The following is a 26,543-nucleotide window of genomic DNA, read 5'->3' on the forward strand; positions in this document are numbered from 1 at the left end:
AGGCACTGTATATATAATATAATATATATACCGTATATACTCGAGTATAAGCCGAGATTTTCAGCCCAAATTTTTGGGCTGAAAGTGCCCCCTCGGCTTATACTCGAGTCATGATCGGTGGTGGGGTCGGCGGGTGAGCACTGTCATATACTTACCTAGTCCCGGCGATCCTGTCGCTCCCCCTGCCCGTCCCACTGTCTCCGGGTGCCGCAGCCTCTTCCCCTGAGCAGTCACGTGGGACCGCTCATTAGAGAAATGAATAGGCGGCTCCACCTCCCATAGGGGCGGAGCCGCCTATTCATTTCTCTAATGAAGCGGTGCCGGTGACCGCTGACAGAGAAAGAGGCTGCGGCACCGAAGACAGGCAGGGGGAAGGAGCGGGACGCCGGGAGCAGGTAAGTATTACATAGTCACCTGTCCGCGTTCCACACGCCGGGCGCTGTCTCCATCTTCCTGGCGTCTCTCTCTCCTCACTGACTGTGCAGGTCAGAGGGCGCGATGACGCATATAGTGTGCGCGCCGCCCTCTGCCTGATCAGTCAGTGCAGAGAGACGCCGGGAAGATGGCGCCGAGGAGCTGCAAGCAAGAGAGGTGAGTATGTGTTTTATTATTTTTATTGCAGCAGCAGCAGCACAGCTATGGGGCAATAATGGACGGTGCAGAGCACTATATGGCAGAGCTATGGGGCAATAATGGACGGTGCAGAGCACTATATGGCACAGCTATGGGGCAATAATGGTGCAGAGCACTGTATGGCACAGCTATGGGGCAATAATGGTGCAGAGCACTGTATGGCACAGCTATGGGGCAATAATGGTGCAGAGCACTGTATGGCACAGCTATGGGGCAATTATGGACGGTGCAGAGCACTATATGGCACAGCTATGGGGCAATAATGGTGCAGAGCACTGTATGGCACAGCTATGGGGCAATAATGGTGCAGAGCACTGTATGGCACAGCTATGGGGCAATAATGGTGCAGAGCACTGTATGGCACAGCTATGGGGCAATAATGGTGCAGAGCACTATATGGCACAGCTATGGGACAATAATGGTGCAGAGCACTGTATGGCACAGCTATGGGGCAATAATGGTGCAGAGCACTATATGGCACAGCTATGGGGCAATAATGGTGCAGAGCACTATATGGCACAGCTATGGGACAATAATGGTGCAGAGCACTATATGGCACAGCTATGGGGCAATAATGGACGGTGCAGAGCACTATATGGCACAGCTATGGGGCAATAATGGTGCAGAGCACTGTATGGCACAGCTATGGGGCAATAATGGACGGTGCGGAGCACTATATGGCACAGCTATGGGGCAATAATGGTGCAGAGCACTGTATGGCACAGCTATGGGGCAATAATGGTGCAGAGCACTATATGGCACAGCTATGGGGCCATAATGAACAGTATGGAGCATCTATTTTTATTTTTGAAATTCACCGGTAGCTGCTGCATTTTCCACCCTAGGCTTATACTCGAGTCAATAAGTTTTCCCAGTTTTTTGTGGCAAAATTTGGGGGGGTCGGCTTATACTCGGGTCGGCTTATACTCGAGTATATACGGTATATATATATATATATATATATATATATATATATATATATATATATATATATATCTCAAAAAAAGGAAAAGCAGCACAAAGCTGCTTGACAAAGGATAACACATCCGAAACGTTACCACGCCGTTCAGGCATTAAAGTCCACTTTTTTTCAATTATTTTGTGCTGCTATTCCTTTTTTGAGTTTATTACTTTTTGACCATTGGATTGCTGGTCGGAAGAGCTCTGCATGCCTTGTAAGGTAGTAAATTTGATGCTGTTCTATTATATTTGTGCAGCTAGTCTCAATAGGTGATTTTTCATTTAGTTTTTGAGATTTTTTTCATATTTTCCGCAGTGCTAGCTGAAAGGTTTGATATAAATTCTGATTCTGCTAGTCCGACCTGCTCTTGTAACTTTTGGGTGTATTCTCTTGTTTTAGTTTTCTGTTTGCTAATTTCACCAATATAGAGCCTTCTAGCAAATGCTTTCATAGCATCCCATACTATTGACGTCAAAGTGATGTCCATATTAATGTTAAAGTATTCCCGCAATCTGTCGTGTACAGAACCCCCAATAGTCGGAATCCAAAATGGGTTTAACCCAGTTGTACCCTTATAGGGCAATGATCTGACATGATTCTTAGAAAATATTCAACCTCCTTTACCAGAGACATAATATTCACATTTGCAACCTCCAAGTCAATTCTGGATAACAAATGGTAAGACGTTGAATAACAAGAGTATTGTTTGATGTTGGGATGCTTAGTGCACCAAATATCTGTCATTTCCAGCTCAAATATAACTCTGGATAGAGAGGTCTGTGAGGCTGACACGGATATGGTTCCTGTATGACATTTATGCCAGTATGGGTGTAAATACATATTGAAATCATCCATCATGAGCAAAGGCACCTGTGAAAGTGTGGAGGAGAGAGTGAGTATTTTTTCAGCACCTCACCGAAATAAGGTGGAGGGATATAAATGGCCAGTATAAGGATTGGGGTGTTATGTATAGTACAAAATATAGAGACTAGGCGACCCTCTGAGTCTATCATGACTTTGATGCACGTGAACGGGATGAATATTTCTATTTTTAAAAGCATTCTTACCGTGTTGCATTTTTTCCTCACCTGCCTAAAACTTTTATACAGTACTGTGTGTGGATTCCATGCGGAGATTTATGAATTTAGAAGTTATGATCTACAAGGTTCTTTGAAAAAGGAGGTTAACACAGTTTGCATTTATTACTAAGCTCATATCAGATTTTATAAAGCTTATTTGCAAATGTATGATATAATTGCGAAACAAAAAGTAAAGTGCTTCTTAATACTGTTTTTTTCTTAATTTCCCTTTTTCTTCACTTCTAGGTTTTGATTGGAACTTAGTTTTTAAATGGGACTATATGACACCAGAGCAAAGGCGAGCGCGTCAAGGAAACCCCGTAGCACCAATTAAGTTGGTATTTCTTTTGACCTTCTCTCTTAACTGATACATTTGGCGCAGTAATATTTCAAAGGAAGTCCAATTAATTTATTTAAAGAGAATCTGTCATCTAGGGTTATTCATATTACCGTATTTTTCTGACCATAAGGCGCACTTTTTTTCCTCCAAATTTGGGAGGAAAGTCTGGGTGCGTCTTATGGTAGGGATGTAACGTGGGGAGGGGGCAGCAGCGAGTGGGATTGCACTGGGAGGCAGGAGGCAGAAAAATATCCCTGCTGGCTTCAGGAATCAGTGCTGGGGGAAACCACATGGTCCTGATCATTAAAGTGCAGTGAATATTCATTAGCTGCTTCCCCACCCACCTGTCAGCTGAGCTGTGAGCAGGGAGCAGCAAATGAATACTCCTTCACATGGCCACACATGGTTTCCCCAGCGCTCGATCCCTGCAGCAGCTGGGGAGATCTGTGTGTCTGGTGGAGGAATAGGCAGCAGCAGGGGCCAGAGGCGAGACACAAGATCGCTGCATACCTGCCTGCCGGGGCTGTGCTGAGTGCTGAGTGCTCCATCACAAGGACCTGTGTGATGTCAGGAGTGGGCGGGCTGGAGCATCACATGGCAGCACAGAGCCCTCCCTCTTCTGATGTCATCACAGGTCCTGCAGACACCACACTACAATCTGCTGGCTTCCTCCTGTGCTGTGGAGAGGCAGGGAGCGCTCTGTGGTGTCATGGGATGCTCCAGCATTTTACCTCACCACAGCTGGCTGGCTGCCACAATTAAAAGGTTAGTCTTTACAACACACAATAAAGCACTCTGCCACTCCTGTGGTGAACTATAACTCCCAGCATGCCATAGGATCTGCAGGACATGCTGGGAGTTATAGTTCTCCCATGGGTTCTTAAAGCAGCACTCCAGTGTTATCTTTCAGTGCTGGAGTGGTGCTCTAAATATAAGCCCTGTGCCCCCATTCTTATACTCACCCGCCAGCGTCTTCATATAGTACTTTACAGCCACCACACTGGTCCCGTAGCTTCCAACATAATAGCATACTATTATATATAATAACAACACATATAATAGTATGTTATTAAATATTTTACCACCTTTTTTGCTTCAAATATTTTTTTCCCTATTTTCCACCTCTAAAACCTGGGTGCGTCTTATAGTCCGGTGCGTCTTACAGTCCGAAAACTACGGTAAATGAGAGGTATGACCGTATTGGCGCTGTTATACTGACTTAATGCAGACATTCAGCGAAGAAATACACAGCCTGGTTGTTCTAAAATCATCTTTAGAAGTTTTTGTCTCCGTGCATTAGGCCCATACTGTGTGCAGGGTCTTAGGCTCTGTGCCAGCCCCTCTGCTGCCTCTAGTATCTTTACTCTCTTCCTTATTTATATGTTGTGCCTACGCTATGCTAACTGCAGTCGTGCTTGTGCAGATTGATCTCACGTTAGGCTTCAGCAAAATGGCAGGAGCGGTGCTTGTGCAGATTGTCCTCCAGCGGTCTTCATTAAATTGGTGGTGGATCATGCGCAGATTGCGATCCCTGTTCGCAGTCCAAACTGAGATCTTAATATGCGCTGCCGACATTTCCCTGAAGACTGCAGGAGGTCAGTCTTTAGTTTTGCCCCTACCAGAGTTATTTTACTGAAGTCCATTGTAAGTTCAAACTGCACATGCCCTTCCCACGGCTAGAATGGCTCAGGCAAGAAATTTAAATAAGAAAGCGTGTAAGGTCACCAAAGGCAGTAGAGGGTCGGTGGGAAAGCCAAAGCCCCTGCCCACAGTCCCGTCCCAATTCACGGACACCAAAACTTCTAATGATGATTGCAAAACAACCAGTCCGCAGATTTCTTCACTGAATGTCTGTATTAAATCTGTATAACAGTACCGTTTCTGCCATACCTTTAGTTTAACACACACGATGCTGATGACAGTTTCTTTTTAGAGGCCAATATATTAAATACATCATTTTAATAAATTTGTTAACCCTTTAACTTTTTCACAGCAATTGTAAGGAACATGTCCACTATGTATATTGTGCACATCAATTTAAAGCTTTTATACAATTCTTTTTGCAGATACCTTATCTATATATATATAATCGTCTAAGGGGCACTTCCGTCTGTTTGTTTGTCTGTTTGTCTGTCTGTCACGGAAATCCCGCGACAGGCACAGTCCGGCCGCAAATTCACCCCTTCCTACTCTCTGTGCCCCCTCCATACTCCCCTCCAGTCAGAGCTCACACAAGGTTAATGGCTGCGTTACACCGCTTTATGCCGCGGTGCCATGCATTGTGGTCTCGCGAGATGATGACGTAGCGGTCTCGCGAGACCGCTAAGTCATCTGGGTGATTTCGCAATGCATCGCTGGGAATGGAAGCTGGCGGCCGCATCACACGCATAGGGACAGCTTCGCTGGGCGCCGGAGGGTGAGTATATAACTATTTTTTATTTTCATTCTTTTTTTAACCGGGATATGGTGCCCACAGTGCTATATAGTACTTGGGCTGTGTTATATACTGCGAGGCTGCTATATACTACGTGGGCAGTGTTATATACTGTGTGGCCTGTGTTACATACTCCGTGGGCAGTGTTATATCCTACGTGGGCAATGTTAAATACTACGTGGGCAGTGTTATATACTACGTGGGCTGTGTTATATACTACGTGGGCTGTGTTATATACTACGTGGGCAGTGTTATATACTGTGTGGCCTGTGTTATATACTCCGTGGGCAGTGTTATATCCTACGTGGGCAATGTTATATACTCCGTGGGCAATGTTATATACTCCGTGGGCAGTGTTATATACTACGTGGGCAGTGTTATATACTATGTGGGCAGTGTTATATACTACGTGGGCAGTGTTATATACTACGTGGGCAGTGTTATATACTACGTGGGCAGTGTTATATACTACGTGGGCAGTGTTATATACTACGTGGGCAGTATTATATACTACGTGGGCAGTATTATATACTACGTGGGCAGTATTATATACTACGTGGGCAGTATTATATACTACGTGGGCAGTATTATATACTACGTGGGCAGTATATACTACGTGGGCAGTATATACTACGTGGGCAGTGTTATATACTACGTGGACAGTGTTATTTACTACGTGGACAGTGTTATTTACTACGTGGGCTGTGTTATATACTACGTGGCTCCTATATACTACATGGCAGTGCTATATACTACGTGGCTGTCTGTGTTACGTGGCCTCTGCTATATGCTATGTGGCTGATATATATATATATATATATATATATATATATATACACTCACTGGCCACTTTATTAGGTACACCTGTCCAACTTCTTGTTAACACTTAATTTCTAATCAGCCAATCACATGGCGGCAACTCAGTGCATTTAGGCATGTAGACATGGTCAAGACAATCTCCTGCAGTTCAAACCGAGCATCAGTATGGGGAAGAAAGATGATTTGAGTGCCTTTGAACGTGGCATGGTTGTTGGTGCCAGAAGGGCTGGTCTGAGTATTTCAGAAACTGCTGATCTACTGGGATTTTCACGCACAACCATCTCTAGGGTTTACAGAGAATGGTCCGAAAAAGAAAAAAAATCCAGTGAGCGGCAGTTCTGTGGGCGGAAATGCCTTGTTGATGCCAGAGGTCAGAGGAGAATGGGCAGACTGGTTTGAGCTGATAGAAAGGCAACAGTGACTCAAATCGCCACCCGTTACAACCAAGGTAGGCCTAAGAGCATCTCTGAACGCACAGTGCGTCGAACTTTGAGACAGATGGGCTACAGCAGCAGAAGACCACACCGGGTACCACTCCTTTCAGCTAAGAACAGGAAACTGAGGCTACAATTTGTACAAGCTCATCGAAATTGGACAGTAGAAGATTGGAAAAACGTTGCTTGGTCTGATGAGTCTCGATTTCTGCTGCGACATTCGGATGGTAGGGTCAGAATTTGGCGTAAACAACATGAAAGCATGGATCCATCCTGCCTTGTATGGAGCATCTTTGGGATGTGCAGCCGACAAATCTGTGGCAACTGTGTGATGCCATCATGTCAATATGGACCAAAATCTCTGAGGAATGCTTCCAGCACCTTGTTGAATCTATGCCACGAAGAATTGAGGCAGTTCTGAAGGCAAAAGGGGGTCCAACCCGTTACTAGCATGGTGTACCTAATAAAGTGGCCGGTGAGTGTGTATGTATGTGTGTATATATATATATATATATATATATATATATATATATATATATATATATACATACATACATACATACATACATACATACATACATACATACATACATACATACATACATGCATATATACATTTTCTAGAATACCCGATGCGTTAGAATCGGGCCACCATCTAGTGGTGACATATTTGCCTCTGTGCGGCCCCTCTGCTGCTCGCTCAGTCCCAATCATGTGACCCCTGGCTGCAGCCGCCACTAACATCTGGAGATGTCACATCAACTTCTGGACTCTGAAAGTTGACCTTGGGACCCATTATATATGGGGCATCATATATGGAGACCATCATACATTGAAGCATCATATATGGGCCCATTTATACACTGGGGCATCATATATGGGACAATCATACAATGGAGCATCATATATTGGCCCATTATACTCTGGAGCATCATATATGGGCCCATTATACACTGGAGCATCATATATTGGGCCCATTATACACTGGAGCATCATATATTGGGCCCATCATACACTGGAGCATCATATATGGGCCCATTATACACTGGAGCATCATATATAGGGCCCATTATACACTGGAACTTCATATATGAGCTCATTATACACTGGAGCATCATATACGAATCCCATTATACAGTGGGTACGGAAAGTATTCAGATCCCTATAAATTTTTCATTCTGTTTCATTGCAGCAATTTGGTAAATTCAAAAAAAGTTCATTTTTTTCACATTAATGTACAGTATAAACCCCATCTTGACTGAAAAAAAAAAAACAGAAATGTAGAAACTTTTGAAAATTTACCGTATATACTTGAGTATATGCTGACCCAAGTATAAGCCGAGACCCCTAATTTTGCCACAAAAAACTGGGAAAACTTAATGACTCGAGTATAAGCCTAGGGTGGAAAATGCAGCAGCTACTGGTAAATTTCAAATAAAAATAGATACCAATAAAAGTAAAATTAATTGAGACATCAGTAGGTTAAGTGTTTTTGAATATCCATATTGAATCAGGAGCCCCATATAATGCTCCATACAGTTCATGATGGGCCCCATAAGATGCTCCATACAAAATACGCCCCATATAATGCTCCATAAAGTTTATGATGGGCCCCATAAGATGCTCCATATTAAAATATGCCCCATATAATGTTGCACAAATGTTGATTATGGCCCCTTAAGATGCTCCATACAGACATTTGCCCCATATAATGCTCAACAAATTCTGGTTATGGCCCCATAAGATGCTCCATACAGATATTTGCCCCATATAATGCTGCACATGGCCCCATAAGATGCTCCATACAGATATGTGCCCCATGTAATGCTGCACATGGCCCCATACAAATATTTGCCCCATATAATGCTGCACATGGCCCCATACAGATATTTGGCCCATGTAATGCTGCACATGACCCCATACAGATATTTGCCCCATTTAATGCTGCACATGGCCCCATAAGATGCTCGTACAGATATTTGCCCCATGTAATGCTGCACATGGCCCCATACAGATATTTGCCCCATATAATGCTGCACATGGCCCCATACAGATATTTGCCCCATATAATGCTGCACATGGCCCCATAAGATGCTCCATACAGATACTTGCCCCATATAATGCTGCACATGTCTGTATGGATCATCTTATGGGGCCATTTGCCCCATATGCTGTTGTTGCGATTAAAAAAGAAAATAAAAATAACATACTCACCTCTCAGGCCCCCGGCACTTGCTATATTCACCTGCTCCGCGTTCCACCGATGGGCGCCGCTGTGTCTTCCCTGTCCTCTGCACTGACTGTTCAGGCAGAGAGCAGCGCGCACACTAGTCGTGTCATCACACCCTCTGACCTGAGCGTCACTGCAGAGGATGCGGAAGACGGAGCCGCGGCCGGCGGCGGTGGAATGGGGAGCAGGTAAATATCGCACACTGCATTATACTCACCTGCTCCTGGTGTGGTGTCCCTAGTTCTCCGGCGCCAGCAGCTTCTTCTTGTAGTGAGTGGTCACATGGTACTACTCATTACAGTAATGAATATGCGGCTCCACCCCTATGGGAGTGGAGTCGGGTCCATATTCATTACTGTAATGAGCGGTACCATGTGACCGCTCACTACAGGAAGAAGCTGCCGCGCTGGAGAACCAGGGACACTGCGGCAGGAGCAGGTGAGTATTATTACACAGCTGCCGCTCCCTCTCCCCTGCCGACCCCTGGGTATGACTCGAGTATAAGCCGAGAGGGGCAATTTCAGCCTAAAAAAATGGGCTGAAATTCTCGGCTTATACTCGATATACGGTAATAAAGAAAAAGTGAAATCACATGGTCATAAGTATTCAGACCCTTTGCTCAAACACTCATATTTAAGTCACATGCTGTCCATTCCCTTGTGATCCTCAAGATGGTTCTACTCCTTCATTGGAGGCCAACTGTGTTTAATTAAACTGATAGGACTTGATTTGGAAAGGCACACACCTGTCTATATAAGACCTCACAGCTCACCGTGCATGTCAGACCTCATGAAGATCATGAGGTCAAAGGAACTGGCCAAGGAGCTCAGAGGCAGAATTGGGGCAAGGCACAGATCTTGTTGCAGTACTCAAGGTTCCTAAGAGCACAGTGGCCTCCATAATCCTTAAATGGAAGAAGTTTGGGACAACCAGAAGTCTTTTTGACCTGACCGTCCAGCCAAACAGAACAATCGTGGGACAAGAGCCTTGGTGAGAGAGGTAAAGAAGAAGCCCAAGATCACTGTGGCTGAGCTCCAGAGATGCAGTAGGGAGATGGGAGAAAGTTCCACAAAGTCAGCTATCACTGCAGCCCTCCACCAGTCAGGCCTTTATGGCAGAGTGGCCCAACGGAAGCCTCTCCTCAGTGCAAGACATACGAAAGTCTGCATAGAGTTTGCTAAAAAAAACCACATGAATGACTCCCAGATTATGAGAAATAAGATTCTCTGGTCTGATGAGACAAAGATAGACCATTTTGGTGATAATTCTAAGTGGCATGGGTGGAGAAAACCAGGCACTGCTCATCTCATGTCCAATACAATCCCAACAGTGAAACATGGTGGTGGCAGCATCATGCTATGGGGGTGTTTTTCAGCTGCAGGGACAGGACGACTGGTTGCCATTGAAGGAAACCTGAATGCGGCCAAGTACAGAGATATCCTGGATGAAAACCTCTTCCAGAGTGCTCTGAACCTCATAATAATAAATGTGCCATAATGTCTAAGTTTTTTTTTTCCAGTCAAGATGAGGTGCAGAGTGTGCATTAATGAGAAAAAATAAACTTTTTTGAATTTACCAAATGGCTGCAATGCAACAGTAAAAAAATGTAAAGGGGTCTGAATACTTTCAGTATCCACTGTATATAGAGCATTATATGGGCCCATCATATACTGGAGCATCATATGGGGCTCATTATATATGGGGCGTCATGTGGGGCCCATTATATATGGAGCATTATATGGGGCCATTCTGTATGGAGCAAAATGTATGGCCCATCATATACTGTATGGAACAGGATATGGGACCCATTATGTATGGAGGAAAATATGGGGCTCATTATACTGTATGGAGCAATATATGTGGCTGATTATACTGTATGGAGCATTATCTTTGGGGCCCATCATATATGGGACAATCATACAATGGAGCATCATATATTGGCCCATTATACTCTGGAGCATCATATATTGGCCCATTATACTCTGGACCATCATATATGGGGCCCATGATACACTGGAGCATCGTATATTGGACCCATTATACCCTGGAGCATCATATATGGAGCCCATTAAATATGGAGCATTACATATGGGGCCCATTATACACTGGAGCATCATATGTGGGCCCATTATACACTGGACAATCCTATATGTCCAAAGACATACTGATAGGGAATTTAGATTGTGAGCCCCAATGGGGACAGTGGAGATAATGTGTGCAAAACTGTAAGGCGCTGCGGAATATGTTAGCACTATATAAAAATAAAGATTATTATTATTATATGGGCCCATTATATGCTGGAGCATCATATGAGTCCTATTATGGAGCGTTTTTTAGGCCCATCATACACTGGAGCATTTTTTATGGACCCAGTATACACTGGAATATCATATGTGGTTTTACACTAGAGCATCATATGAGTCCCATTATATATGGAACATTATATGGGGCCTATTATATTGTATTGCATTATATTGGGCCTATTATATTGGTATGCAGATCATAGGCAGCTGAATAAATTACACCTTATGTGTGATCCGGTGTCTTATTCCACAGAATCCACATTTTTCTTTACATGTAAATGAACGGTTAAGTTAAAACACAAGCTAAATATAGTTGGATTATTCGTATTACATTTATTTTTATTTTTTGTTAACCTCTTCCGGCACCATGACCAAGCCTTCTCCGTACAGAACAAGTGCTGACTGTGCTATATGGTAAAATGTGATATGGATGTTTGGGGAGGGGGATATTTGGGTAGGTAGAAGTCATGGATTTCCTCTCGCACACCTTTTTCTGCTGTGCAGTATGAACATCTTACTCTGTAATATGCTGTAAAATATCAGAAATGTGAAGCATGGCCATGTTACTGGAATGCTTTTGTTCCCAGGAAGGAGCAGCTACCGTTTACGATTGTGGGGAGCCAATGGGTTTCCCCTTGCAGCTGGGATTGTCTATTATTTTTTTTTGCTGTTTTTTTTTTTTTTTCATATTTCTTTTTGTCTTTATGGCTAATCTTTCGCCAGGTTTTTGTCACCTAATCTAAGAGCAGGGTAATGTAGAGACAATGCCCCTTATTCCAGTGATGTGGCACTTACTTTGCTGCTCCCTGTCATTTTGATAAATTCACAGCTTTATCAGCAGGAAATTATAACTATAGGACTAATATGCCTGCTGCCTTGTAGTCCTCCATATTTAGGAGCTCTGTATAAGCCCCATCACTGGAAGCTTTCTGCCTATGTCCAGTGTACCCAAAGCGGTTTATCGGTGGTGTTGGCATACAGAGCTCAGCAATCAGAGAACTACTAGAAAACACATTGATTTTTATTGAAATTACAGCAATCAGACCAGTAAGTTCCATCTCTGGAGTCCGGGTCTCTGCACCTACAATGTGCTGCTCTCAGATAGGATAGCAAAAAATCTGCTGACAGATTCCATTTAAAACAAATCCTTCACTGAAGCATTTAGAATGTGGCTTTTTAGCCGTCATCTCAGTATTCCGAGTATACTGTTTTGTATTATTATACTTCTGTACTGTAACTTCTGGGCTTTTCTAACACTTTCTGTTGTCCATTGTAGAACGCCAATGATCGCTGGAGGGCTCTTTGTTATGGACAAACCCTACTTTGAAGAATTGGGAAAATATGATATGATGATGGACGTTTGGGGAGGGGAAAATTTAGGTAGGTATAAGTAGTGGACTTCCTCTAACACGCCATTTACTCAGTTTAATGTTGTAAAATGTCCGGTATCTTGAAGATGATGCGGCCCCTGTATGGGGAAGACATTGCTGACAATGCATTTACGCAATTTGCCCCATATTGCCGACATTCTGGTGGTCACGCTGTTAGAAGATACATTTTGTGAAGTGCTCTAATTCACTGTGAAAGCATATAGGTTTTCTTATAAAAAGGCAAACACTGTTTACTATAACCTCTTAAAGTCATCTTAAATCTAAGTTTCTGCGTTATGGACATGAACACACTAAGGCCGTGCTTCCCAAACTAATCAGTGTCCAAAGCCACTCATCAGGAAGTGCATTATAACCCTGATGAAGGGTCATCTGGTCGCCCAGGGTATATATGTAGAATTTATATCACTGTATCAGTGATGTCATGTCAACAAGTTACCATTAATTATTAATTGATTCTCTACTCAACCCCTTCATCTTCATATAATGTAAATTTGCATCATTGGCCCCGACCCTAGAGATTTACCATAGTAGCCGGGAGCCTGCTGAAGGCCTCAATGGCTACCATGTTGGTCCTCGGTCCTCCTATGAAACTTCATAGGAAAACATCAATTTTACTACGCATTGCAGTGTTGCGATCAATTGATCACAGATTCAAGTTCCCTGTGGGGAATTAAATAATAAAGTGTAAAAAAAATAAACTTAATCATATTTGCCATCACCACATCCATAAATGTATGATCTATCAAAATATTAAATGTAAGTCATACTTTGAATACTAAAAAAGAAATTCGAAATGCCAGAATTGCTATTTTTCTGTCGTTATACTTGTCTCAAGAAGTGCAAAAAACAAGCAAGCAAAACATGTGCCCTAAAATGGTAACAGTAGAAGTATTATATCGGTATGCTAAAAACACCCCGACAAGTCTGTCAATGGAAGCATGAAAAAAAAAAAGTGAAAGGTCACCAGCAAATGGCATTACCAGTTATTTTTAAACAGTCCAGGGTTTTTTATTGACTAAAGAAGAAGAAAAGCCTTTTAAATTTAGTGTAGCCACACTGACCTGAAGAATCATGTTGCTGAGTCATTTTTACTGCAAAATGAATCCTTTAAATGCAAATCCCAAAACAAGCCATTGTACAGACATGTCCACAAGGAAAAAATTAAAATGTAAAAATATACTTTTTCAACTATATTTAGTACACATGGTAATCTGAACATTCACATCTCTGTTGTGATTGGTTAATAACAAGTTAATGTTTCATTAACCAAAGAAGTAAAGTATTTTATCCTGTTTTGGGTTAGTCTGGGTCTGGAGGTGCTTCCCTAAAAGAGTTAAAGGGGTTGTCCACCCCTAGGACAACCCCATCTTAATCTAAATGTTATGTCCCGAATAATAATAATAATAAAGCCTATACTCACCGTGGTGTCGGCACTCGCTCTCCCCGGGGCTCCTGTGCGGTTGTTGTGACACGTGATGCCGAATCCTAATCAGCGCTGGCGTCACTGTCTCCGCCTCCAGACAAACTGAATGTGAAGAGGAAGTCCGGACTCCAGCCAATCCCTGGCTTCCTCTTCACGTTCAATTTGTCCGAAGGCGTAGACGGTGACGCCAGAGCTGATCAGTCACAACACCGCATCATAGTATGTACTGTTTGTTTTTTTTACGTTTACGCTGGTAACCAGGGTAAACATCGGGTTACTAAGCGCGGCCCTGCGCTTAGTTACCCGATGTTTACCCTGGTTACAAGCGAACACATCGCTGGATCGCTGTCACACACAACGATCCAGCGATGTCAGCGGGTGATCAAGCGACGAAAGAAAGTTCCATACGATCTGCTACGACGTACGATTCTCAGCAGGATCCCTGATCGCTGCTGCGTGTCAGACACTGCGATATCGTATGGATATCGCTGGAACATCACGGATCGTACCGTCGTAGCGATCAAAATGGTACTGTGTGACATGACCTAACATGGTTTTTTTCATTGCCACTAATTGATGTATATTCCCATATAAACTATACTAATTGATGTATATTCCCATATTCCCATATACACTATACTAATTGATGTATATTCCCATATGCACTATACTAATTGATGTATATTCCCAGTAACCCTCAGCCTTCACTGTAAGGCACTTATGATTGATTTCTCAACTTTCTGTAACATGATATACTTTGCAAAAGTTTTAAGCAAGTGGGAAAATGCTACAATGTAAGAATGTTTTCAAGATTAGAATTTCGTTGATATTTATCAAATAACAAAAATTCAAAATGACTGAAGAGAATCCAATCAGTATTTGGTGTCGCCTCACTTTACCTTTAAAACCGCATTCATTCTCCATGTTAGTTTTTGTAAGAACTTGGTAGGGAGATTGTTCCAAAATTCTTGGATAACGAAGCTCATATCTTGTGTGAGCTTCGGGAAATGTATCCTTTCCACTTTTGAGAATTACAGGCAGAAACCTATCCATTATTGAATACCATCAAGAAGCCATTTGATTGGCTCAATATTTATTCTGCAGCAGGACAACAATCCGAAAAATACAGCCAAAGTCATTAAAGGGAACCTGTCAGCAGGATTGTGCCCAGTAACCTACAGACAGTGTCAAGTCGGTGCCGTTATACTGATTACAATGATACCTGGGTTGATGAAATCTTTCTTGTGGTTGTTGTTTAATCTGTATTTGTAGTTTTCAGTTAATGAGATTCTTGTGCTCCGGGGCGGCTTGTGGGGGGGTCGGAGCTTTATGTAGTGCTCTGCTTAGGTATTCATCTCTATGGCTTATGACAGGTCACTGATCCCTCAGTGACCTTCCCCCTACTTTACATACTATTCAGATCACCACATGAAGACCCCCCACAGGCCACCCCAGAGCAGGAGACTCTGATTAACTGAAAACTGCAAATAAAGATTAAACAACAACCACAAGACGGATTTCATCAACCCAGGTATCATTGTAATCAGTATAACAGGGACAGCCTGGCAGTGTCTGTAGGTTATGGAGCACAATTCTGCTGACAGGTTCTCTTTAAGAGCTATCTGTAGCAAAAAGAAGAACAAGGAGTCCTGGAAGTGTTTATATAGCCCCACAGAGCTTTGAGCACAACATCAGCTCTGGTTTGGATTACAAGATGAGACAGAAAAATTTGCTTAAGCCTATATCCACAGAACATCCCATATGTTTGGAACAGCTTCCCTGCTGAGTTCCTTCAAGAACTGTGGCCCTGTTCCTAGAAGAACTAATGCTGCCCTTAAAGCATTTTGTTAATTCTATTTTTGAAAGAATTCTTGCCTATTTGCTTTTTTTCAGCACCTGCCTAAAACTTTTGCACAGTACTGTATATCGTGTTGGCTGCTCACTTTGTTCATATCCACGCAGTCCAATAACCTGTATATATAACACTGGTCAACAGCATTTTTGGTGCCAAAGATATTTAATCGAATTTAGGGTATTTTTGGGGTGCTGATTCTGAATATGTCATCAGTTTTGCCAGATTGGCTAAAGTTTTTGAGATTTTTGGTATCTTATTTATAGCACTTGTTGGTAAATGCGACGCATCATCTCATTAATTTCTTTGGATTAGTACTTGAACTGAGCAGTTCTCAATATAGTTTTGTGTTAATTAGTGTTCTAAAAGTTTGTTCATAGCTTGATTTTTGCACTAACTTTATGTTGTTGTCTGTTTTCCAGTGAAAAGCATGAACTCATCAAGAAGAAGTTGTCTTAACGATCCAGACTCATTCTGTTACATTTGTGGTGAATACACACTGCCAAAACATAGAAGAAACATAACAGACTTCGTAAAAAAAGTGTATTTTGCCTATTTTGGGGTTATGCTTGGGGACCAAGACAAGTTTTGGGCACCACATATAGTGTGCAAAGCATGTATCGAATTATTACGAAAATGGAGCAAAGGACAAAGAAAAAGCTTCAAATTTGGTGTTCCAATGGTGTGGAGAGAGCCAAAAAATCATCATGATGACTGTTATTTATGGTAAACACAGGTACAGGCACATCTTCACAATGAGGGACAGGCCTTCTTGCAGATTCCATGTTACTCCCATTTTCGTTTCTTATGCTTATTGAATCCTTGCACTTGCACTGCACAGAAATAACAGTCATCATGATGATTTTTTGGCTCTCTCCACACCATTGGAACACCAAATTTGAAGCTTTTTCTTTGTCCTTTGCTCCATTTTCGTAATAATTCGATACATGCTTTGCACACTATGTGTGGTGCCCAAAACTTGTCTTGGTCCCCAAGCATAACCCCAAAATAGGCAAAATACACTTTTTTTACGAAGTCTGTTATGTTTCTTCTATGTTTTGGCAGTGTGTATTCACCACAAATGTAACAGAATGAGTCTGGATCGTTAAGACAACTTCTTCTTGATGAGTTCATGCTTTTCACTGGAAAACAGACAACAACATAAAGTTAGTGCAAAAATCAAGCTATGAACAAACTTTTAGAACACTAATTAACACAAAACTATATTGAGAACTGCTCAGTTCAAGTACTAATCCAAAGAAATTAATGAGATGATGCGTCGCATTTACCAACAAGTGCTATAAATAAGATACCAAAAATCTCAAAAACTTAAGCCAATCTGGCAAAACTGATAGCATATTCAGAATCAGCACCCCAAAAATACCCCAAATTCATTAAAATATTTTGGACACCAGAAAAAAAATTTTTTTTTGTTGACCTGTGTAATTATCACATCCATCCACCAACAGTGCCATTGTCCACCTTGGGAATGATACATATAATGTGATCATTTCAAGTGCCCGAACATAAGTCTTGATGGCAAAAGGAATAGCATAGGAAAGAACCGTGGAAGGACCACTAATTTACTTCTTATTTTCATTAAGTACAGGTCTGACCATTGGGGATAAATGAAATTTGCTGTGCATTCTCCTCTTTCTCCTGATCTTTTCAAAGAGAAGGAGGATGTTTAATTTTGAGCATTAATTTATAGTTTTCGCTACTCACCCTAAGATACTACATGGACTATCAATCTTATTACATTTTTCTTTTTTTTTTTTAATAATTGAAGGCATCCTGTCCATTAAAATAACAAAGTCAGCAGAATTCACTTCTTACTGCTTCTATATCTTATTTTTTTAATATGAGCTCAGTGGTCTTGCCTACAACAGCATCACTGCTGAGCCCATTGATTAGTTGCAGCGGTCACGTGCTGATGACATGCAGCCACCACTGTAGCTATGCTTGCAAAGCCTGGAGACAGCAGAGAGCAGGTACTGCTCACTTATTCTTATTTACAAAAAGCATTCTCTATTTAAACAAAAAAAAAGTGGTGAAAAAGTGGTGTGAGCTGTAAAAATTCCTGTACACCACTTCAGCATATGTTTGCTCTTTCTATTCACTGAGATATAATTACATATTAAATACAGCTACTTGCATCTGATTACCGTATTTTTCGGACTTTAAGACGCACCTATGTTTTAGAGGTGGAAAATAGGGGAAAGTATATTTGAAGCAAAAAATGTGGTAAAATATTTAATAACATAAACAACATACTATTATATGTGGTGGTGTTATATATAATAGTATGTTATTATGTTGGAAGCTGCGGGTAGAAGATGGTGCTGCGGGGACCAGTGTGGTGTCTGTAAAGTACTATGTGAAGACGCTGGAGAGTGAGTATAAGAATGGGGGCACAGAGCTTATATTTAAAGCACTGAAAAATTACACTGGAGTGCTGCTTTAAAGGGAATCTGTCACCCCATTTTTCGCCTATAAGCTAAGGCCACCTCCATCACGGGCTTATCTACAGCATTCTATAATGTAACCTGAAAGATGAGAAAAACAAGTTAGATTATGCTCACCCAGGGGCGGTCCCGGTGCGGTCCGGTCCGATGGGCGTCGTAGCTCCGGGTCCAGCACCTCCCATCTTCATACGATGTTATTCTCTTCTTTGCTTCCTGCACAGGTGTACTTTATCTGCCCTGTTGAGGGCAGAGCAAAGTACTGCAGTGCGCAGGCGCCGGGCCTCTCTGACCTTTCCCAGCGCCTGTGCTCCAGCCTGCCCTCTTCATGACCTCAGCACAGGTCTTCCACAGAGCATTCAGCATCACATCAGCGCTGTCAGGTATGCTGCGATCTCTCCTCTGGCCCCCTACTGCTGCCCCCTCCTCCACCTGACAGATCTCCCCCAGCTGCTGCAGGAATCCGGTTCTGGGGAAACCATGTGTGACCGCTATTTTTAGTGAAGGAATATTTATTTGCTGCTCCCCGCTCACTTCTCCGTGCTGACAGGTGGGGGGGGAAGCGGCTAATGAATATTCACCTCACTTTAAGTATCGGGACCACGCGGTTTCCCCAGCATTGGAATCCTGCAGCGGAGACATTTTCCTGCCTCCTGCGATCCCACTCTGCCGCTACCCCCTCCCCACGTTCTCCATTCCGACCATAAGACGCACCCACACTTTCCTCCCAAATTTGGAGGAAAAAAGGGCATCTTATGGTCTGAAAAATACGGTACCTCCCATGAGTATGTGGTTCTGATCGGCTGCTGTTTTGAGCGCTCCGTCTACCCCAGAATTACATCGAATCTTCTGCACATAAAGTATCTTGTCCTCTTGGACCACACACAGGTATTGATACCTTTTACATGTAAGGCATGCCTGGAGGGATATCCTAAGACACAGCTTTCCCTGGCATACACCATGTTAGCGGACCTACAGACCAACATTCTCACCCAAACTTTATAATTGGCATTTACCAAATATATTGGTCATACCTTCTTTCCGTAATATGACTATTTATTATGACAACCTACTTGGTATCTAGTATTTTTCCTATAGTCCGCCAACTATAATAGCCGAAGTACAGTGTCCTGTGAGATTTGGGAATATTGATAACTATACGGCGCTGGGTCATTCCAGTGGCGACAGCACGGTAGCCTGTTCTTTAAGATTTATTGGGACCTCCAACCAAATCTTTCCAAACTGTCCTGTGTTTAATTTATTGCACTTTTTTTAAACTCTTTCTATATTTCAGGTTTTACTTGTTTTTTGTGTATCCATTTAAGCTTTTTTTTTATAATTATGTGGATGCTTCACATCCTTCATTCCTGCCTCTATCCAATATAGAACACAACAGTTTTAAGGAATTAGGGAAACAAAAGTACGATATTTCTAATCAGAGTGTAATCTAGTCTTCTAATTCATAGTTTGTTTTTATCTCATTGTCAGAAATTTCATTCCGTGTGTGGCAATGTGGTGGAAGTCTGGAAATCATTCCCTGCAGTAGAGTAGGCCATGTGTTTCGCAAACAGCACCCATACACATTTCCCGGAGGAAGTGGAACAGTTTTTGCGAGGTAAGAAGACCTGTTGATAATTAGATTTCAGGCTACTAAAACATGGATTTCTACTGGAAAGTTTATAGTCTTGGGGTTTGTGCACACAATGCCTTTTTTCTGCCAGCAGAGCTTGCAAAGTTCTTCTTGGAAAAGCTGCTTCAGGGAAACGCTGGTGGCTTTTTCCTGAAGCGGCCTTTCTGGCAGCGTTACCGTAGTTTCTAGTGTCTGCTCTGCCGACAGCGTCTTTTCTCTGTTTTACACTTTTGTGGAGGGTAGCTTCCTAGGGGAATCTGCCTAAAGAATGCACATGTTGCTCGACAGAACATACACATAGCAATGCTGTTTTTACATTGCTATTCACTTGGTTTGTATTTAATAGCAATTTTACTTTTTTTTTTTTCCTTTCTTTTTTTTTTTTTTTTTAAGGCGGCTTCAAGGTGGAATCCGCCTGAAAAAGTTGAGCAGCTATCCCAAGTGGAAAATTAAAGCTCAATTTTAACAGTTGGGGCACAAGCTAAAAAGGAAGCTCTCAAATTGTCTCATGAGCAGCCCAAGGCTGTGCAGTCTCATAACTTCGTGGTTTCTAGTGGGGCCCAGCACCACTTCACACATGCTGCTTTCTCAGTGGGTGCACTGATGGAATCTGTGGTGGCACCACTGGTTTCCCCATAATTCCCTGCAATAATCTGATCACATGGTGTACCACAGCCAATCGGGGGCTAATGCAGGCAGTATAAAACATAGAGGCCGGCCAAAGAACCAGATTTATGCCCTTACGGTGTAGGGATAGGAGCGCTCATTGCACACCGGATAGGGAAAGTTTAAAGACCTAATGTGATTGAGGTGGACTACTTCAGTGCTGATGTACCAGACTGAAATGTGAGTTGACTTTGTTTTTTTTGTTTTGTGTTTTTCACATACTGTCAGTAAGCATGGCTAATATCAAACCACTCATTGCAGAGATTTTGAAGTGTACTTGTTGTTTATACTACCGTAATTTTTTTAAGCTTCTTAATTGCCTAATTAATATACCGTAATATTAGACATGTACACACAGTCACTTGAGTCCAGCAGCCAGTTACCCGTGCTTGTGGCAAGTGATTCTACCTTTGATTTTTGGTCCCATCTGATTTTGTAAAGGCATCTAGCCTTTATTTTTTTCAACTTTAATATTAAAGATCTCTTTGTTTTGGAACACCTATTTTAATTGTCTACTCTAAATACAGTACACCCCATGGCCATATTGCCGTTGTTGTCACATATTAGCTACCGGCCATTAACCTACATGTAGCAGCTTTGCAGCCAGCATTTGGGTTTCATTAACTTTTCATTTTAATTGAACATTATTTAAAAAAATAATAATAAGAAGAAGACACTAAGGTTTTGCAAGTATTTGAATAGCCATATTTAAAACCAAAATAGTGCTGATTGATGCCGGAAATTGCTTTCTATGTGTGTACCTACATATTAGAGTTAAGCTTTTTCACGTAGAGAAGGTACTCACGGCACTCAAGGCTCCTTGGTGGTGCACAAGTCAGGTTTCCAGCCCGTCAGTAAATGATAACAAATCACTTGGCACTCAAAGATTCTTATACAAGATGAAGATGAACATTTCGTTTATTTTGTGCATCCAGTTCAAAGGTTTAAACGTTTTCGGTCTAATCACAAGACCTTCATCAGAAACATCTTTGACAATACTGGAAGCCAAATAGCACGATATGTGGGCCCAGAAGGCCTGCGCAAAACTGTACCCGGGAGATCACACCTCTATGGTCCTGGAGGATGTGCTTGAAATGAAGCGCCCAGGTAAGGCGACGAATCGCAAGGAGAGATGGTGCTGGTGTCTCCAAGTCCGTGGCGCTGAGCTGCAAGGGACGCAGTTGATCCCAGTTGATCTGATGTTTTTCTTGGCCTGCCACTTCTGGCCTTAACAAGAACTGTACCTGTGTTCTTCCATTTCCTTACTATGTTTCTCACAGTGGAAATTGACAGGTTACACCTCTGAGACAGCTTTTTGTATCCTTCCCCTGAACAACTATGTTGAATAGTCTTTGTTTTCAGATCATTTGACAGTTGTTTTGAGGAGCCCATGATGCCACTCTTCAGAGGAGATTCAAACAGGAGAACAACTTGCAAGTGGCCACTTTAAGTAGCTTTTCTCATGATTGCATACACCTGGCTATGAAGTTCAAAGCTCAATGAGGTTACAAAACCAAAAAAAGTGCTTTAGTAAGTCAGTAAAAAGTAGGTAGGAGTATTTAAAACAAGAAAATGATAAGGGTGCCCATACTTATGCACCTGTCAAATTTTGTTTGAATGCAGATTGCACATTTTCTGTTAGTACAATAAACCTCATTTCAAGGCAGAAACATTACTGTGTCCAACAGTTATTAGATATATGAAACTGAAATAGCTGTTGCAAAAAAAAAAAACAATTTTTCTAAAACATTAAGCTTAAGATTAATAGGGGTGCCCAAACTTTTTCATATAACTGTAATACGTTGAAAAAAGACAATGGACCAAACCTCCACACACACACACACACACACTTAATTAAAGTAAACTGACTGGCAGAGATTTTGTATATACTATTTATTGATCACAACATTGTTTCCAATGCCATAACTTATTATTTTTTAGCATAACCTCTTGCCTTAATTGCTACCTAGTGAAGCCACGCGGGTATTCAAGACATCCTGAGGAAACTTGCTCCATTCCATTTGCAAATCTGCAAACAATTCATCTTTATTGCTATGGGTACGGACCCCAACTCATCACCGTAGCTCAGCCCAAAGGTGCTCTATAGGGTTTAAATCAAGTGATTGGCTGGGCCATTGCAACCAGCCAACATTTTTTTTTGCTAACCAATTTTTGACTAATTTGGATGTGTGCTTAGGATCATTGTCTGCTGGAATTTCCAGCCCCGGCCTACTTTGGTTTTACCATGTGGTAGCATTACATTCTCCAGTATATCCTTGTGCTTGGTAGTATTCATATTTCCTTAAATTCTGTGCAGAGGGCCAATGGCAGATGCAGAAAATCAGCACCAAACCATGACATTGCCACCTCCATGTTTCACTGTGGGTGTTTGGCACCTTACATCATTAAGTTTCCCAATTGGACGGTATATATAGTGCTTACCATCATTAACGGATTGAACTTGGATTCATCCGACCACAACACCTTAGACCAATCTGTCTTTTTCCATTGGCTGTGTCCTTTGGCAAACTGAAGTCGGACCTTCCAGTTCTTTGCAGAGATGAAAGGATTCTTGACTGTAGCTCATGCATTCAACCCTAATGGTCTTGGCCATCCCACCACAGTTTAGTGACTCACACAGACCCCATATTCTTAGTTAATTTCATGCAAAATCTGTCCAACACTTTTATGGACATCAGATACAGACTTTTTCTTAATAATGTGATCATCTTTGGAGGAATTTTTCTGTGGTCGTCCACTTCTTGATTTGTCAGCTGTTCCATAACCTTCTTTTTCTTTCTTTATTATACGTGACACTTGACTCTGTGAGCAGTTGAATTCCATAGCTACCTCTTTTTGGCTTTTCCCTGACTTTGCACTCAGAATAATGAGCTTCCTGACATATGGTGATAAATTTGGCTTTGTCTTTAACCGAAAAACACACACAAAAAAAATGGCAAAATTCGACTACCGGTGACAAAATATGCAAAACATTAGGCCCAGCAAATGTTGAAAACTAACACAGAAAGGGATAAAACCGTATCAAACACAATTTTCATCCTTATAGCTGACAATCATTTTCTTCCAGTTTACTAAAATCACCAGGAAGATGGCATCACAACAACCAGACAGACGTAATTACACTTTAAAAAAAAAAAAAAAAAAAGCCAAACTTTTGGTCACTACTGTATACAGTCTGATCAGAATATTAAACGAAGAACCTAATGTTCAGTAATATATATTTTAGTCTAGTGGCATTAGATCAATGTATGTTGGGTTGTTTTTGGAGGTGGGGTTTACGCTCCTTTTTAAGCAATGTGCACCAAGAGGCAACTCGCCTGCTGGCTGGTTCCCCCTGAACTACTACTTGGAATTTTCATGATCAAAAATACCCGGAAAGTTCTGGTTTCCATATGGTCAGGCAAAATAACCCACGCTCTGAGTGTCCCACTTCATGAATTTAATAGTGCAAGATTTCTTTTGCAAATATACACGCTTGAGAAAGTTGTTGGCTATGATCAGAAAAGTGTCAACCTATTTCAAAAGCTCTTATGTGGCAAAGCATGCTGTGATGGGTTTACCGCGACAGAGCGGAGCCAGAAGACCACAGCGTCTGATTTCGCCTACTTATGCACTGACTATAAGCATTTCACGTTCCTATTAAAGAGAACCTGCCAGCAGAATTGTGCTCAGTAATCTACAGTGTGAGGTCGGCACCGTTAACCCCTTTCTGTCATTGGACGTACTATTCCGTCCATGTGGGGTGGGCCCTACTTCCCAAGGACGGAATAGTACGTCCAGCACGATCGGCCGCGCTCACGGGGGGAGCGCGGCCGATCGCGGCCGGGTGTCAGCTGACTATCGCAGCTGACATCCGGCACTATGTGCCAGGAGCGGTCACGGACCGCCCCCGGCACATTAACCCCCGGCACACCGCGATCAAACATGATCGCGGTGTACCGGCGGTATAGGGAAGCATCGCGCAGGGAGGGGGCTCCCTGCGGGCTTCCCTGAGACCCCCGGAGCAACGCGATGTGATCGCGTTGCTCCGAGGGTCTCCTACCTCCTTCCTCGCTGCAGGTCCCGGATCCAAGATGGCCGCGGCATCCGGGTCCTGCAGGGAAGGAGGTGGCTTACCGAGTGTCTGCTCAGAGCAGACACTTGGTAAGCCTGCAGCCCTGCACAGCAGATCGCAGATCTGGCAGAGTGCTGTGCACACTGCCAGATCAATGATCTGTGATGTCCCCACCTGGGACAAAGTAAAAAAGTTTTAAAAAAATATCCACATCTGTAAAAAATAAAAAATAAAAAAAAAATTCCTAAATAAATAAAATAAAAAAATTATTCCCATAAATAAATTTCTTTATCTAAATAAAAAAAAAATCAAACAATAAAAGTACACATATTTAGTATCGCCGCGTCCGTAACGACCCCACCTATAAAACTACATAACTAGTTAACCCCTTCAGTGAACACCGTTAAAAAAAAAAAAAAAAAAAAAGAGGCAAAAAACAACGCTTTATTCTCATACCGCCAATCAAAAAGTGGAATAACACGCGATCAAAAAGACGGATATAAATAACCATGGTACCACTGAAAACGTCATCTTGTCCCGCAAAAAACGAGGCGCCATACACCATCTTCAGCGAAAAAATAAAAAAGTTATAGTCCTCAGAATAAAGCGATGCCAAAATAATTATTTTTTCTATAAAATAGCTTTTATCGTATAAAAGCGCCAAAACATAAAAAAATGATGTAAATGAGATATCGCTGTAATCGTACTGACCCGAAGAATAAAACTGCTTTATCCATTTTACCAAACGCGGAACAGTATAAACGCCTCCCCCAAAAGAAATTAATGAATAGCTGGTTTTTGGTCATTCTGCCTCACAAAAATCGGAATAAAAAGCGATCAAAAAATCTCCTGTGCCCGAACATGTTACCAATAAAAACGACAACTCGTCCCGCAAAAAACAAGACCTCACATGACTCTGGACTCAAATATGGAAAAATTATAGCTCTCAAAATGTGGTAACGCAAAAAATATTTTTTGCAATAAAAAGCGTCTTTCAGTGTGTGACGGCTGCCAATCATAAAAATCCGCTAAATAACCCGCTATAAAAGTAAATCAAACCCCCCTTCATCACCCGCTTAGGCTACGTTCACATTTGCGTTGTGCGCCGCAGCGTCAGCGATGCAACGCACAACGCAGGAACACCGCATGCACAACGCTGCGTTTTGCGACGCATGCGTCCTTTTTTGCTTGATTTTGGATGCACAAAAAATGCAACTTGCTGCGTCCTCTGCGCCATGACGCGTGCGCCGCAGTGACGCATGCATCGCAAAACGCAAGTGCAACGCATGTCCATGCGCCCCCATGTTACATAAAGGGGCGCATGACGCATGCGGCGGCGCCCGACGCTGCGGTGCAAAACGCTAATGTGAACGTAGCCTTAGTTAGGGAAAAATAAAAAAAAATTAAAAAATGTATTTATTTCCATTTTTCCATTAGGGTTAGGGCTAGGGTTAGGGCTAGGGCTAGGGTTAGGGCTACATTTAGGGTTGGGGCTAAAGTTAGGGTTAGGGTTTGGATTACATTTACGGTTGGGATTAGGGTTAGGGGTGTGTCTGGGTTAGAGGTGTGGTTAGGGTTACCATTGGGATTAGGGTTAGGGGTGTGTGTGAATTAGGGTTTCAGTTATAATTAGGGGGTTTCCACTGTTTAGGCACATCAGGGGCTCTCCAAACGTGACATGGCGTCCCATTTCAATTCCAGCCAATTCTGCGTTGAAAAAGTAAAACAGTGCTCCTTCCCTTCCAAGCTCTCCTGTGCGCCCAAACAGGGGTTTACCCCAACATATGGGGTATCCGCGTACTCGGAACACA

General features: G+C 42.3%; 1 protein-coding gene across 1 annotated transcript in view; it reads left to right on the plus strand.

Moving 5' to 3' along the window:
* Positions 1-26,543, plus strand: part of GALNT2 (polypeptide N-acetylgalactosaminyltransferase 2) — a 183,102-nt gene that overhangs the window by 95,397 nt on the left and 61,162 nt on the right. The window contains exons 9-11 of the mRNA XM_077283219.1: positions 2,920-3,007; positions 12,510-12,613; positions 19,850-19,976. Coding sequence (XP_077139334.1) covers positions 2,920-3,007; positions 12,510-12,613; positions 19,850-19,976 — 319 coding nt within the window. The remainder of the gene's footprint in view (positions 1-2,919; positions 3,008-12,509; positions 12,614-19,849; positions 19,977-26,543) is intronic.

The sequence above is a fragment of the Ranitomeya variabilis genome, chromosome 2, assembly GCF_051348905.1.
Source record: "Ranitomeya variabilis isolate aRanVar5 chromosome 2, aRanVar5.hap1, whole genome shotgun sequence".
Lineage (NCBI taxonomy): Eukaryota > Metazoa > Chordata > Amphibia > Anura > Dendrobatidae > Ranitomeya > Ranitomeya variabilis.